Genomic DNA, 14,713 nt, shown 5'->3' on the forward strand with positions numbered 1-14,713 from the left:
ATTAGTTCATATTTTTTTATTATTTTTTAACCATCATCCATTGCTTCAGATGGATGAACTTGGTTGGATGATTATGATTATTGATAACTAAAATCATTAATTATATGTATAAATAAATAAAAATATATATATATATATATAGAGAGAGAGTGTGTGTGAATGATGGTGGCCCTAACTATGCAGAGTCTGGGTGATTCATGAGGATGTTTGATTCATAGTGATAGATGGTTGAGTGATTTATGAGGATGTTTGATTCATAGTGATAGATGGTTGAAAAAAAAAAGAAAGAAAAAAATGTGTGAATTAATATTAAATGAAGTAAATGTTTTACATTTTTTTTTCTTGTTTATTTTTTTCATTATTTTTTTCTCAATTATTCATTACAAGGGATTAGACGGCTCTTTTGAGTGTACCATTACCATTCATTTTATATATATATATATATATATATATATATATATATATATATATATATATATATATATATATATATATATATATATATATATATATATAGCGATTGTGGTGATTCCATGTTTAGATGGTTATGGTTTGTTGTCCTTTTATTTTTTACTGAGAATATGACCTACCTAAACAATTCATTTCTATGAAGTCTGACCCTTAAAATGAATTTTCCCACTATTAAGCAAGAACCTCCTTCGCATGGGAGGATCGGTTAGACTGTTATAAGGAAACGGGGATACGCCTAGCCTAATGAAGTATGGCGCTAAACTGAGTCTCCGTAATTGATGGGGACACAATAAAAGCTTGAACTTCAGCATGGCCGAGGTTGGTTAGACCTGTTCAAGTTTTTTTTTCCCAATCCGAGATCTGGTCCCTGGCTTTTGTCAGGATTTTCTATTATTTTATCATGTCTCCGATTTAATATAGTCTACCGGTAGTGAGAGATTCAAAATAAGTGATGCTTATAATTTTAATTTTAAAATAAACAAACTTTACTGTTTTTCAAGCAAGTTTTATTCATTGAATTTATTATTCAAGCCACGGTTTAAAATGAAGTTTGATTGGACATAATGAGCTTTTTTCTTAATGTATGTTTGAATGGATGATCTTGTTTAAAGATATTTTCATATTATTTTTTTAATTATATATATTTTTTTGTTAGGTGGTATTTTTGTCTCTCCCACTAGTTATTTGAAGATCTCTCTTTGGTATACTTTATTAAGTTTGTTTTCATGATCACAAGTTTAAATATCATTCTTAGCCTCTGCTTTTGTTTTTTTTTTCCTAAGGAGAAACATATCAAGATCATTTCATGTTCTTATGCTTCAGTTTCATCGCCTCTTTGGACTTCATAATTCTTGTTTTTTGCTTGGTTGTTATCTGTAATGTTAATGACATTATTAGCAGCATTGATTAAACTCTTGTCCTCTCGGCATCAGCTTTAAGGGTGGGCATCGGGCCGGACCGGTGAGCCTGGCCCGGGCCCGGCCCGATAGCCCGGGCCCAACCCGGCTCGGTCCATTTGAAATTAACAATTAATTTTTTAATTATAAAATAATTTTTTAAAATATAAAATGTATTTAATAATATTAAATATATATTTTTAAAACAAAAAAAATAAAAAAATAAAATTTTAATGTAAATGGGCCGGGCCGGGAAATTCCCGACCCGTTGCCCAGCCCTAGTCAGCTTCTTTTCCTAACTAAGCCTTGAGGCCCAGTGGCTTCCTTTTTTGGAGCCGAGTATGGCAAGCACCTTATAGATGATCAGCTGGTTAAATATCTTAGTTAGACTTCAACGTAAGCTTGTGCCAAAGACAGCACAATTCCTCAAACCAACTTTGCCTCTACTTGAACTTGCTCGTAAAAACTCAACTCGATCTCAACGGGTTTAAATTTATGCTCGTAATGTTAAATGATTGACGTTTGAGTTATAAGAACTTGACTCATTTAAACTCGGCACGGCTCGATGACATAAATAATGAATGAGAACTTTTCTAGTGCTAAGTTTTTCTTTAAGGGATATTTGGATGTAGAATATGACAATTTCTTCTTTTGGATTTTCTATTAGATGATCGTTCGTAGTTGAATTAATAAAAAAAAACCCATTAAACAAGTTAAAAGAAGCGAGACAAGTTAAGTTAATAGAAACGAGTTAAACGAATCGAGCTCAAGCCCAATGCTGTATCGTTGAGTTGAGCTCGAGCATGTTTTATGGAACTTGAATCGAGTTCGAGCGGGCCGAGCTCAAGCTCAACTTGGCTCGTGTGCAGAAGCCATCCTTGCGGCCGTGTCTCTACGAATTGGGGATTTAGGTGAAGCAGTTAATGGGCAATGACGAACGTTATGCAGTTGGCCTTAAATTTAGGTGGCAACGGGGTTCAGTGGTTGATTGCATTTACTCAGTGGTCCTTGGTTGTTTCATTACTGTGACAGTTGCTTATGGGATGTCAGTACATCAATTTTCAATTTATTAACCTGAAAAGGCCAAATACAGTTTTCCAAAGAACCATGGTAAATATCCCGGTTTTTTGAAATCCTATACTTTCCTAGCATGTGTTTAGATATTGGCACATGAATTCTTATTTGTTATCCTAAAAAGGCCAATATAGTCCCGTAAAAGACCATGGTAAATATCCAGTTTTTTCGAAATCCCATACTTTCCTAGCATGCCAACCACCGGGTACAGAATCAAAGCTTCCATCCAACCCCTTGTTTCTTTAGGTGCCGTAGCAATGACATTTTGTGGGTGTCCTATGAATTTGCCTTAAAAATTAAACAGGTTCATAAAACAATAATTTTAGTGTTCTCTAAATCGGCCTCCAGTATATTTATGAGATGCTCACAAAGTATCCCTACTACCAAATGGCCATTTGAGGTACATAATTTGCAAGTAAAAACTTGGTCCCAGTGACATAATGCCACTTGATTTTGACTTGACCCAACCATGCCAAGCTGGATGTGCCTCAAAGGGGCTGATTGACACTCATTCCACATCGTAACTGTCTAGTGGTTCTATCTCAAAATTTGAGGTACATTCATGGAGTAATGTGTTACAGGGTAAGAGCGAAGCCATAAATTTTTCACAAATAGGGCCGAATTAAAGTTTCTAAATTTTGACACAAATATCATTTTTCAAATTTTTTATATAAGACAAGTATTTTTTTAAAATTTACATGGTGGGGCCAGGGCCCATGTGGGTGCCCCCCTTGCTCCACTCCTAGTTACAGGGTTCCATGAATCTGCCTCAATCTACCGACTCAACCTGCTTCGAGCTGCTTCCAAATGAAAGGTCCCCAACTTTTTCTTTGGATTGAAGCAAGTTAAGATGACTACCACAACGTGGATGGCTTTTCTAACAGTCCAGAATGCAGGCACCTTTGCGGAGGTATCATCTATCTTGTGGTTCATGGATCACGTGGTCGTGGGTGCTATCTGGTCCACAACTATCATCATTGTGGTAGTTGAAACACCTTAGTTGGTGCAAGATATTTTCATACGCACCAAAAATATCAAGGCATGTCGACGACAAATTGCAAAAGATCTACCTGAAAGTCGGGGCCGTTTGACGCACTGAAAATATGGAATTGAAAAGAAGTTTTCATAAACTTATTTGAAGAATTAGTGATGTTGACTAATATATTAAGGTAGCGTTTGGACGATACCTTAAAAAACTTGGCTTGTAAAAACAAAATTAAGAACTTAGATTTGTAAACTTAATTTGAATGTTTGGATGACATGTGAAAATTTTGGTTTAGAAGTAAAAATTAGTCTTACCTAAAAAAAACCTGGAGAAAAGGAGTGTTTTTTTTATCCTTGATGAAGGCAGAAAATTTTTTGGAAGGAGCACTGATTCACAGAGTTTTATACTAACAAAATAAATATTAAATCACTTTAATTTAAAAAATTGAGAAGTTAGTGCTGGCCACACCAACATATATGCATAATGCAACTTCGCCACTAAAAGCCAAGGTTTGATAAAATCTTTTTTAATATCTCGAAACATTTTCAAAACGGTGGTTTGAGGTAAAATCAGGTTTTGTTTTCCGAAACTTGGTCCCTAATCCAGTTGAAAGAAATTCTAGCAGCATGCCTCTTTTCCTTGTAAAGGTTGAAAGAGAAAAGGAAATTCATCTTAGAAAAACAATGTCAAGAAAGGTAAGTTAAGCAGGTTTCAACGTGACATTATTTTTTCTCAAGGCGGCCATTTAAGTATTTAACAGTCATTTCAGCAAAATCGAGCCGTAACAAGAAATAAAGTCTCAGGCTCTGTTTCATGCAAAATGTAGAGGTCGCAATTCGAAAACTTCATTGAAAGATCGGCCTTTGAACTCGAGGGTGGGCATTTGCGTAATTTCGTCGTCGGATAACGTCCCCGTCTCCGTGTCGCTCCGTCTCTCGGGTTTGAGTCCTTCTAAAGTAAACTGATGTGGTGACCGGCGAGATTGAACAATCCCCACAAACCAAAAGATCTTCTTCCTGTTGGACACGGTTCCGCCATTTCCATCCTTCTCTTCTTCTCTCTGAGTGGTGGCCGTGTTCTCAGCGAGAAGGAGAGGGAAGGAAGTAAGCGGGGAGGAGAGATGGAGACGGAACTGAGGAGGCCCAACAGGAGCGACGCGCATCTGCCGAAGGAGGAGGAGATGAAGATAGAGGAGGAGACAAGGGCGTACTTCGATGGCCAAGCCCCCGTGCGCCACTCCAAGCCACAACGCAGCGACTACTCCTCCCAATACAAGGACGCCTTCGACTATTCCCACTCCGCCGGCGACGTCCCCCCCGAATTCGAGAAGTTCCACAACCTCGAGCACCGGGACACCCAGGTATAGAAGAGATCCTCTCTTTCTCTCTCTAGATCCCCTCTTTCTCTCTCTACTACAAGTTACGAATGTGGTAGTTGCGAATGGGTGATAGGATACGCATTTTCCCTCCGAATTGCTTATTTATCTTCTTATTCTTCTTCTTGGAAAAACTAAATTTTTCTTTTCCTGATTCCCCTTTTGTAGAAACTGACTTACAGCGGGAATGAGGCGCCAGAGGAGTATGTAGAGACGGAATACTACAAAGATCTCAACTGCATCGACAAGCAACACCACACGGTAATGCGACGAACCTCTTTTTCTTTTCCTTTTCCAGTCTATGTTTGAGATATTGTGCTGCCAGTTTTATATAGATTGTTGAAGTCATTAAATTCCATAAACTCCATGAAAATCTTGGGCGTGTGACGTCCAAATTAGTTCATTATGCAGACATTCATACTTGCTTTCGGGGTATTATATATGTGCGGATCTTGACTAGAGTGTATTCATCCAGATCGATATTCAGTTTTATTCTGTAGACTTTTTTTTTTTCTTAATTAAGATGTGAAAAACATGGGATGGCATTGATTTTGCCTGGAACCATGTTTTATGTCTGCCAGGAATAAGATCTCTTACTAGTGAAGAAGCTTCAGATCTATAATCTAACTGGTCCTTCCAAAAGGAATGGTTTATGCAATATCAGTGTCTGCTTCTAAACCATTTTCATCTCTTCAGCTCCTTAAATGCATCTCTGAGGTGATCTCACAAAGCGGTAAGGAAGACACATATTTCAGCATAATACTCTTTGGAAGAGTTTGTTGTGCTCACATCCACGATGTGAATCGAACCTGTACATGTGGCATCCTCACCTTCATTAATCGTGAGCCATGGCTTCTGCACCATTTTAAGAATTGAATCTTTTAGTACATCGAAGTTTCTTGGCATGTTACTATTCTCAACAACTCATATTAAACCCATGTGTATACCTGGATCTAACATCTGATGGCTAAATCTCATATTCCAAGACTGGCATCATAGTTTTGGACTTTACGTGTTTGTTCGTGTTTGTGCTCGTGCCTGCACGCTTTCTTGGTAAAAGTAAAACTACAAACTACTTAGTTAGAAAACGATTTCTTTCAGGTAATCTATTCTTGAAAGAACTCGAGCCCTCTAAACTTAGATGGGTGTTTCTGATTCATGTAATGTTTCAATTGTCAAACAGACAGGAACAGGGTTCATCAAGGTCGACAAGAATGGTGGGACCTTCAACTTAAAGCCAGACGTTTATGAATCGGATCATCATGATTCCTGCAAAGGGAATCCAGCAACCAATGAATGGATTCCATCCATGGAGCCGGTAATGCCTTCTAGATCATCGTTTTTGTATTAAATGATGGGACTTTTTGAAAAGTATTCTCATAAGTTCCTTTGGTGTCTTCAGGTTTTCCCAGTATCTCACAAGCCCAAGAGAAGCGAGAACTGAATAATCCTCAACGGTTCTGCTCTAAGCATGCTCTGTTTATTATGGTATCTCATCACTTAGTCTACAAGTGTTTCTTTAGTGCACTGTTTCGTATCTAAGTGGTACCAGAATATGTAATAAGAGACCGTGCTTGATGAACTTGACCATGGAAGGTCTTACTTGAACAACTGCGATTACGTTATAGATTCTTGTACGCACTGAACCTCTTTTCTGGATTTCTTTTGGTCGAGTATGGACTGTCCAGCCATGCTGTCTGCACATCTATAAGCCTTTTGTTAGTCGAAATTCTGACGCTTCACCTGCAAGTGGTAGCTTCACCAGATCCCTTGGCTCAGGTGGGATTCTCTTCTGCACTGCATCACTATTACATCCAACTTCTAGAATTCTTATAATGGAGTTCTAACTATCGTTGTTTTAAGTGACAAAAACTATTGCTGCTTCTAACCAATAAGGCAGCGCTCTATATCTTCAGCATTTATAGGGAGTAAGAGTCTGCAACTTGTCCCCTTGGAACTCCACCATAAGATGGGAGTAAGAGTCTGCAACTTGTCCCCTTGGAACTCCACCATAAGATCTTTTAGGAAAGTAGGATTAACTGGCTAAGATAAGAGGTGCAAACAGTTGAGACATAAAGTCCCTAGTCGTCATTCATTAGCTGATCAGATCTCAAGCCAAGTTTCATCATTCAAGGCTGCAAACTGGCCTCTCTCTCTCTCTTTTGAAAGGGAAAGTACACTTAATCCTCCTGAGATTTGCAGTAGTGAAGCCTTCTGGAGGAATTGACATCAGGTCGCCATATGTTGGCGTCTCCCTGAACTAATTTCCATTGTTAGGGTACCTCAAGAATAGCTCTATGATCAGGCGACCTTTTAAAATGAAGTGGGTCGCCACCTGATCCTCGCTTCCCTGTGAGGGCACCTGATGGTCAAGGTTTGTTTATGTATGATGGTCCAAGAAATCAAACAATGGTACCAACTATCCCAAATCACAAACCCTTTAGGGCCTCAGGCAGTCTATAGTACTTAGATATAAAAATGGTTCAAGGCACTTTTGAGGCTGTTTATCATGAAAATAGAAGGAACACACCTTGATGGGCCTTGCAAAAGCTTGGGACAACCTTTACTTCTTAAACAGCTTCAACGCTTGAAAAAATCATAGAAAAAAGAGTAATGGGTAGTTTTTCCTGCTTGACGCGTGTGCATACATGCAATTGCGAGAGATAGGCTTGAACTTTGCAAATTCATATTTTGTATTTATTTTGTCTATTTAGGTATTTTTTGTTTTCTAGTTTCTCATGAATATAAATAACGAATACATGTGTTTGTTTGCTTAAAATTTTATTCTTACTCCATAAATATACTCGCATAGACATGCATAGACATGCCCTCACTTTCAAGTTTTTTTTTTTTTCAAAAAATGCCTTGAGCTGGAGCCTACGGTCCAGCCCTGGCCCCAGCCCCAGCCCCAGCCCCAAACTCATGTGACATAGCATCTCAAGCTCATTGAGCTTGGTCCCCATGTCCAGCACAGTGTTGGGGCCATGATGAGATCCAATAAGACCATTGCCTGTAACTTGGCTCAGCTCGCTGGACCCAACCGGATCCATTTCTAGATCAGGGTGGCTACACAAGCCTCAACTCTAGCCAGCGTTCAACCATCTTAATTTTTGCTTCAAGATAAACTCTGCCATTGTTCCTCGCACTTGGATAAGGAGTTGACACTTGAAACCTTCAAGCTTCAGAGCTAGGTAGATTTCCTTAATAAATTACAGCAGTAAAGATGTCAAATAGTATGAAATCCCAGAAAAGTTATATACAAGGAAATTGATGATGGCTTGGAAAATTTGAAAGTGCCACATTTTCCGTGTTTTTTGAATCTTTCATAAAGAAAATCAATAGATTTTTCACAATCTTGGCAGTCTTTGCAGCTGTTCTTTGCAGTTAACCAGGAAGAAATAATATGCCATCCAAGCACGCCCCAAGACCGAAACCAACTCAACATCCGAACATGGACGTTTCCTTTAGATCCAGGATACACCCACCCAAACCAAAGAAGAGAAATTCCGGGAACATGATATTTCCAAGGAAAACCTGAAATTCGTGTATATTACTTCTTCCAAGGATCAAATGTGCAAAGATGAAACATGCCCCAAAATCGCAATATCCAGGACCAAGTAGGTCCATACCCGGAAGAGGAAGAAAGCCGCAGGCGAGGCGATGACACCACCGTCATTCCCAGAAGGATGCCGCGAATCAAGATCTTCTGCAAATGCAGTTGCTGCTCTCGGTCAGTAGCTTCGATCGATTACTGCTTGTTCTTGTTCTTGGCGGAGTAGACCATCCCTCTGATGCCGTCTGGGTCGGCGCAGAACCCCAGCGGGCGGTAGAACCCGAGCACCTGGGGCTCTGCGTAGAGCGCGATGTTGACGATGCCCATTTCCAGGAGGTCTCCCACCACCCGCTCCATGATCGCCTTCCCGAGCCCGAGGCCCTGGAAGCTTGGATCGACAACGACGTCCCAGATGATGGCGTTGAACACGCCGTCCCCCGTCGCCCTTGCGAACGCGACCGGCTTGCTGGACCGCGTGTCTTCAATCCAGAGCACCGTGGGCGTGTGCTCCAGCGCCTTCGCGATCTTGTCCGGCCGCCGGCGGGGGAACCCGACCCGCGCGAAGACGGAATTGAGCTCGTCCAGGTCGAGCCCCGCCGGGGAGCGGTGGACGACGAAGCCACGGGACGCGAGGTCCGGGTCGGAGATCGTGAGATTCTGGACGAGAGGCGCAGGTCGAGCGGCCGATAGCGGCGGCTCCGCTTGGCACCGGACAGTGAGGCGGTGGCCGAGGCGGAATTTTGGGCGGATGAGCGCGGCAGCGGGGATCGCCGCGCCGTGGGCGAGCATGGTCGCGTGGAGCGTTCTTTCCCGTCGACGGAGAAATCCTGGTATTTTTTCGTGATCTGTTGCCCTCTGCAGTTTGGCAGTTCGTATCGTCGCCATTATCCAAAACTACGAACTCCAGTGGTCGAGCAGTCCGATTCTGGGGCCCACTGACTCAATGAGCCGAGGACGACCTTGGCGACTCGGTTTTCACATGAAACCCGGTTCGCTAACCCTGCCTGGCTGATAAAAGGTAGAAAATCCACTCCAATTCATACTTGGATCTGAACTCGAGATCAAGTCTCCCATCTGAACCTTTAAAGAATCTATACATGGGTGAGATGCCAAAGCCCCTTCCACCCTTTACCCTGCCTCGAAATCTAAAACTATTTTGGAACCTATGCAAAGAGCAAGACATCTGCTAATTTGAATGTCATGCATTCAGAACACTTGCAATTTAAATGTTATGCATCCACTATTTGCAGTACAGAAAAATAGATCTTACGAGAATGAATTGATGACGGAACTTTCATAGGACTAAAAAAACCAAACATGGAAAAAAAAAATCTATACATGGAAATGCCAGGTCTTAAGTTTGGTCAACTTCAAGGGGATTACTGAAGTTAAAGCTGATCTCTATGTGGTTTTGAATATGATCGAATTATGTTAGATTTAGGTCCAAGTAGATCAAACTTCACTGTACTTTCTAAGTTGGATCCGTTTACAATATACCACAATTCAATGGATCAACACAAAGGGTGGAGGATAGACAATGAGTCGATTACCTTCAACAAAGTGTTTGAGTCCATTGAATAGCAGGTTGGACCAGTGACTGGCAAATGTTACAAAGAAAAGTTAAGAATTGATTATTCTTCCAGCAGCGGCGGTGGACATGGTGGAGATGTCACCTTCCAAAATTAGGAGCCTATAATATCCAGGAACTATCATAATCCAGATCCACCATGTGAGTCGCAAGAGAATTATACATAAAACCTGCTAATATTAGGTGCGTTCTGCATATCCTTGTTTTCTGGGTAGCCTGAATTAACGAGAATCTGTTACTTGAATACTACATGTGCAGCAATGGCATATGCAAGGAGCATTCAAATAAAAATATGCTCCTATATTGAGTCTATCATGATATCCGAAGCATTGCCAACTTGAATGTTGGAACTAAGAACAAAATACAAGTATTAAATGCACTAAATGTCTATAAAAGCACATAATGAATCAGCTAGGAGAAGTGGACGACATAGTGGGACCGAAGATCATGATCATGTGGAAATAATTTGGAATCCAAGTAACTCAAGATGGTACTAAGCTGCATCTAGGAATTCTACAAGAGATATCGTGTGATTAAGAATTAGTACAGAGAGAACGAGAACAGGTGCACCTTCTCATTGAAATATCAAACCATGTTGCTGAAAGATTAAGCAAATTCAGAGCTATTTACTTGTTTCCAGTGCTAACAAAGACAGAACAAATACTATCCATAGATACCAAAGGAAAAAAGAACAATATCCAAGCAGTACGTGGGTAACAAGAAATCACAGTGAGAGGTAATTTCTTCGAGGACAGGTTGATTACGAAAAGAAAAGACTTAAAGACATGTGATAGGATTGTGTAGAAGAAAAGACTTGAGTAGAAAATATACCAGTCTTTTGCACCACTCTCTTTTGCTTGGTAGTCTATCTCGCCCTCTCTCTCTAGCACGTTTGTGTGAACAATCCTCTATGAGGAGGTGTGTGCACGGAAAGCATGACATGAAAAACACACACGTGGCCACGCAAATGTCTAAATCTTAAAGTGGCAATACATAAAAGCTTAATATGATTTTGAAACGTTCGGAATTTTGGACACACAAATATGGCCACTAACGTTCTAAACTGACAGTACACTATTCCACTCCAACTGATGTGTCAGTTTCTATTGAAAATCGCCACATAACTTTATTGCTTGCAGTAAAGTTATTATTCTGAGTACGAAGAATACGATCTCCACCATTACACAGAAGTTGATGGAGACAGCTTGGCTTGAAAAGCAAAAGCAACCAAGCAGATACAACAACGTTCATCCTACCTAGAATTGACATTTGACACCAACCAAAGGCATTTTCATGACAGTACCAGGCATACCATTATTCCTGTCATCAGCACAAGATTCAATAAGGAGAGGATCGTCACATCTTTGATTTCTTCGCCAGTTTGAACCATTCGGTATGGAAAGCACCGGAAGCATCAATCCTCTCATATGTATGAGCTCCAAAATAGTCACGTTGCGACTGAACCAGATTTGCTGGAAGCCTTCCCCTTCTGTAGGTATCAAAATAGGCCAAACTTGCACACATACCAGGAGTGGTGATGCCAGAATTTATGGCAAGAGATACGACCCTACGCCACGCAGCCTGTCTGTCTAGTATCTCTTTTGAAAATTCAGGATCAATAAGAAGGTTAGCTAGATAAGGGTTTCTGTCATATGCCTTCTTGATCCTGTCCAAGAAGACAGCACGAATTATGCAGCCCCCTTTCCAAATTCTTGCTAGCTCACCTAACTTTAGATCCCATCCTTTCTCAATGCTCTTTGCACGGATCAAATTCATTCCCTGGGCATAACTACATATTTTGGAAGCATAGAGAGCCTGCCTCACATCATCAATCAGTTTCCTTTTGTCAACAAATTGATTGCTCAGAATACCACTAAGACCACCATGCTTGAATACGTTTGCTGCATTCACCCTTTCTTCTTTCAATCCACTCAGGAACCTGGAATCTAAAGAAGCTGCTATAGTTGGTGCTGCTACAGATAGTTCAGCTGCCTGCTGAACTGTCCATTTCCCAGTTCCTTTCATCCCAGTCTTATCCAAAACCTTGTCTACCAAATATCCATCTCCCTTGTCATCCTTAATGCTGAAAATGTCAGCAGTGATTTCAATCAAGAAGCTCAAAAGCTCTCCCTGGTTCCACTCAGCAAATACATCATGTAATTCAGAATTTGAAAGTTTGCCAATAGATTTCAACACATCATATGCCTCAGCAATCAACTGCATATCACCATATTCGATACCATTGTGAACCATCTTAACAAAGTTACCTGAACCACCCTTGCCAATGTAAGTGACGCACGGTCCACTATCCGGAACCTGGGCAGCAACCTTAAGGAGGATATCCTCAATGTTCTTGTAAGCTTCAAAGGATCCTCCAGGCATAAGCGAAGGACCATGCCTAGCACCCTCTTCACCACCTGAAACACCCATGCCAAGATAGAGAAGACTCAATTCGGACATGGCTTTCTCCCTTCTTTCTGTGTTCTCATACCATTCGTTACCGCCATCAATAACGCAATCACCCTTCTCCATGTGAACAGAGAGGGTTTGGATTGTTTGGTCCACAGGGGCACCTGCTTTGACAAGCACGATGATGACTCTTGGTTTTTGGATGGAGAGGACAAACGATCTGGGATCATGGAAGCCTCTCACAGGGAGGTTTCCTTCTTGTCTGGCTCTCTCCACCGTCTCGTCAACCTTGGAAGTGGTTCTGTTGTATACAGAAATGGGGAATCCTTTCTCGGCTATGTTTAGTGCTAGATTTTGGCCCATGACTGCAAGACCAGCGAGCCCAATCCTGGAAAGAGTATCGGCAGAACCCATTTTCAGGTGAAGCTTCAGTTTTCGCTCAGCTATTAGTGAAAGCCTTGTGGCTCACGGAAGCTATAAACCCAGAGAAGAAGAAGACTTGTTCGCCTAATAAGAGGAAAACACCTGTGGACTAAAAAGGAAAAAATGGTTAGCTGTATTGCTTCGTATAAAAATTCCTGCATTATGACTTCAGAAGAAAGTAAATTAAACAATTGATTTCCATGGGGGAAATGAAGCTAGCTTAGACTAATATCTAATGAACCTTTTGCACCATAAACGCAATTAATCATGACAAAGATAAAAAGGGCGGAGAAGGAACAGAGCAGAAACGATGAGACCTTGAGAGAGATAGACATGTGGCATTGAACTAAAATTTCTCATCATTTTGAAGTTCCTGAAGAATAATAGTAGACAATAAGTTTTTTCGTGGACAAACCCTGAGAAAATCGTTTGAACAAACTTGTGTCTCTGCAATGAAAAGATAAAATAGAACCAGAGGAACATCCAAATCTGTCCCCCACGCAGATAAACAATTTTACAAATGAATGATTAGGCTCTCTTTCTCCTTCTCTCACTCTCTCTGTACACATACAGCACACATGCAGATCTTTACATAGGATGCGAAAATGAAACTACCCACCACGCAGAAGATCAGAAACAATGTAAATCTCAAAAGGCAATGACCAAATAAAAAAAAGGTAAAAAAAAAATCGACCAGATTGAATCAAAAGAAGCAGGGAAATTCCAAACCTGACAATCTGAAGAATCGCAAATCTCGTCGACCTAATCTGATCAAGCACATAACCAACAAATGACATGAGAAGGTAACAGGGGAACCCCACCAACGGCCGAAAAAATTAAAAAGGCCGTCATATCTACAAATATAATCAATCAGCGAGGCGCTGATACGCACGCAATCTGCGAGTTGTGAGGCAACTGCTCACCTGACAGGTGAATGGTAGCTCGGATTTTCACCGGAAGAGACAGCGCCACCGGAGAGAGCCCACCAAACTCACATATATAGAATGCAGAGAGAGAGAGATTGTGTGTGTGTATGTTCCCACGTGCCAATGGCGTGAGCAAGCAGCAGAGCCGCAGATAGTACACAGACACAGTCACACAAATGTCAGGTTCGTCGCTTCACCTGCCCACCTTCCTCTTTATATTGACGTCCCGTCGGCGGGTCAGGCGGCACAGCTTATTAGCAGGAATTCTGTGGGAATTCGGTGGGTGATGGAAATCACGAAAGGGGTGACGCTGTTCGAATCCCGTAAAAGGCTTTATATATATATATTTAGACGGAGATTTTTTCTAGTCGACAAGGCTTGGAAGAAAAATTCTTTCAGCTGAATTTGGACTTAGAAATCTTATAGGTTTTGATGCGGGTGGTGGGTTTGAATTAAACTTTATTTTTTCTTTCATGCAATTTATTGAGCGGCTCTGATTGGATGAAGATCAGTTCACCTCCTCTCTTAACATCTTTAGGTTGCGTTTGTCTACCACACTTCACAAACCTACATTGATCTGAGATCAAGGATTTCAAAAATCTACCTTCCTTTTCATTTAGCTTTAAATCTATAGTTTTTTTTACATATAGCATGGATTTGGGATCCATGATATTAAGATCTTCTGTTTGTATAAAATAAGATCTTCCGAAGCACAACTTTTAAAGCAGCCTTCCTCACTCTTGGCAAGGTCCCTTCTTTCTTTTATGGAGTGGGAGCAATAGTCTCCTCCCATTCCAGCGGCCTGCCACTGCCAGAGAGGTGGCAGACCATTAGAATGAGAGGAGGGTCTATATATATATATATATGAGTTAAAATAAGGTGGCTCCTGTATGTTGCCAGATGAGGTTTTTTTTATCATTAAAAATAATTACAAAAGAATATTTCGACACTACAATGAACGGCCAATAACTGGCGGTCACAAACATGTTTTTTTCGATTGTTTTTAACAATAC

The 14,713-nt window shown here is 40.8% G+C and overlaps 3 protein-coding genes across 6 annotated transcripts; 1 reads left to right on the top strand and 2 right to left on the bottom strand.

Moving 5' to 3' along the window:
- Nucleotides 1-4,386: 4,386 nt before the first annotated feature.
- Nucleotides 4,387-6,460, top strand: LOC116254024 (uncharacterized). The gene is made up of 4 exons (XM_031629045.2): nucleotides 4,387-4,786; nucleotides 4,970-5,062; nucleotides 5,985-6,119; nucleotides 6,204-6,460. The coding sequence occupies exons 1-4, from the start codon at nucleotides 4,547-4,549 to the stop codon at nucleotides 6,243-6,245; spliced, it is 510 nt and encodes a 169-aa protein (XP_031484905.1). The 5' UTR covers nucleotides 4,387-4,546; the 3' UTR covers nucleotides 6,246-6,460.
- A 1,779-nt stretch (nucleotides 6,461-8,239) lies between these two features.
- LOC116254480 (serotonin N-acetyltransferase 2, chloroplastic) lies at nucleotides 8,240-10,097 on the bottom strand. The gene has a single exon (XM_031629889.2). It carries the CDS (start codon nucleotides 9,237-9,239, stop codon nucleotides 8,550-8,552), a length of 690 nt encoding a protein of 229 aa, XP_031485749.1. The 5' UTR covers nucleotides 9,240-10,097; the 3' UTR covers nucleotides 8,240-8,549.
- Nucleotides 10,098-10,933: 836 nt separating this feature from the next.
- Nucleotides 10,934-14,068, bottom strand: LOC116254479 (6-phosphogluconate dehydrogenase, decarboxylating 1-like). Of its 4 annotated transcripts, none has more exons than XM_031629883.2 (3): nucleotides 13,698-14,068; nucleotides 13,504-13,541; nucleotides 10,934-12,876 (listed from the first exon to the last, which is right to left on the bottom strand). In XM_031629883.2, the coding sequence occupies exon 3, from the start codon at nucleotides 12,763-12,765 to the stop codon at nucleotides 11,299-11,301; it is 1,467 nt and encodes a 488-aa protein (XP_031485743.1). In that variant the 5' UTR covers nucleotides 12,766-12,876; nucleotides 13,504-13,541; nucleotides 13,698-14,068; the 3' UTR covers nucleotides 10,934-11,298. The 4 variants fall into 4 exon arrangements, with proteins under 4 accessions (XP_031485743.1, XP_031485742.1, XP_031485748.1 ...); XM_031629882.2 differs by having other exon boundaries at nucleotides 10,934-12,883; XM_031629888.2 differs by lacking the exon at nucleotides 13,504-13,541.
- Nucleotides 14,069-14,713: the final 645 nt, after the last annotated feature.

This window comes from Nymphaea colorata, chromosome 5, assembly GCF_008831285.2.
Source record: "Nymphaea colorata isolate Beijing-Zhang1983 chromosome 5, ASM883128v2, whole genome shotgun sequence".
Taxonomy (NCBI): domain Eukaryota; kingdom Viridiplantae; phylum Streptophyta; class Magnoliopsida; order Nymphaeales; family Nymphaeaceae; genus Nymphaea; species Nymphaea colorata.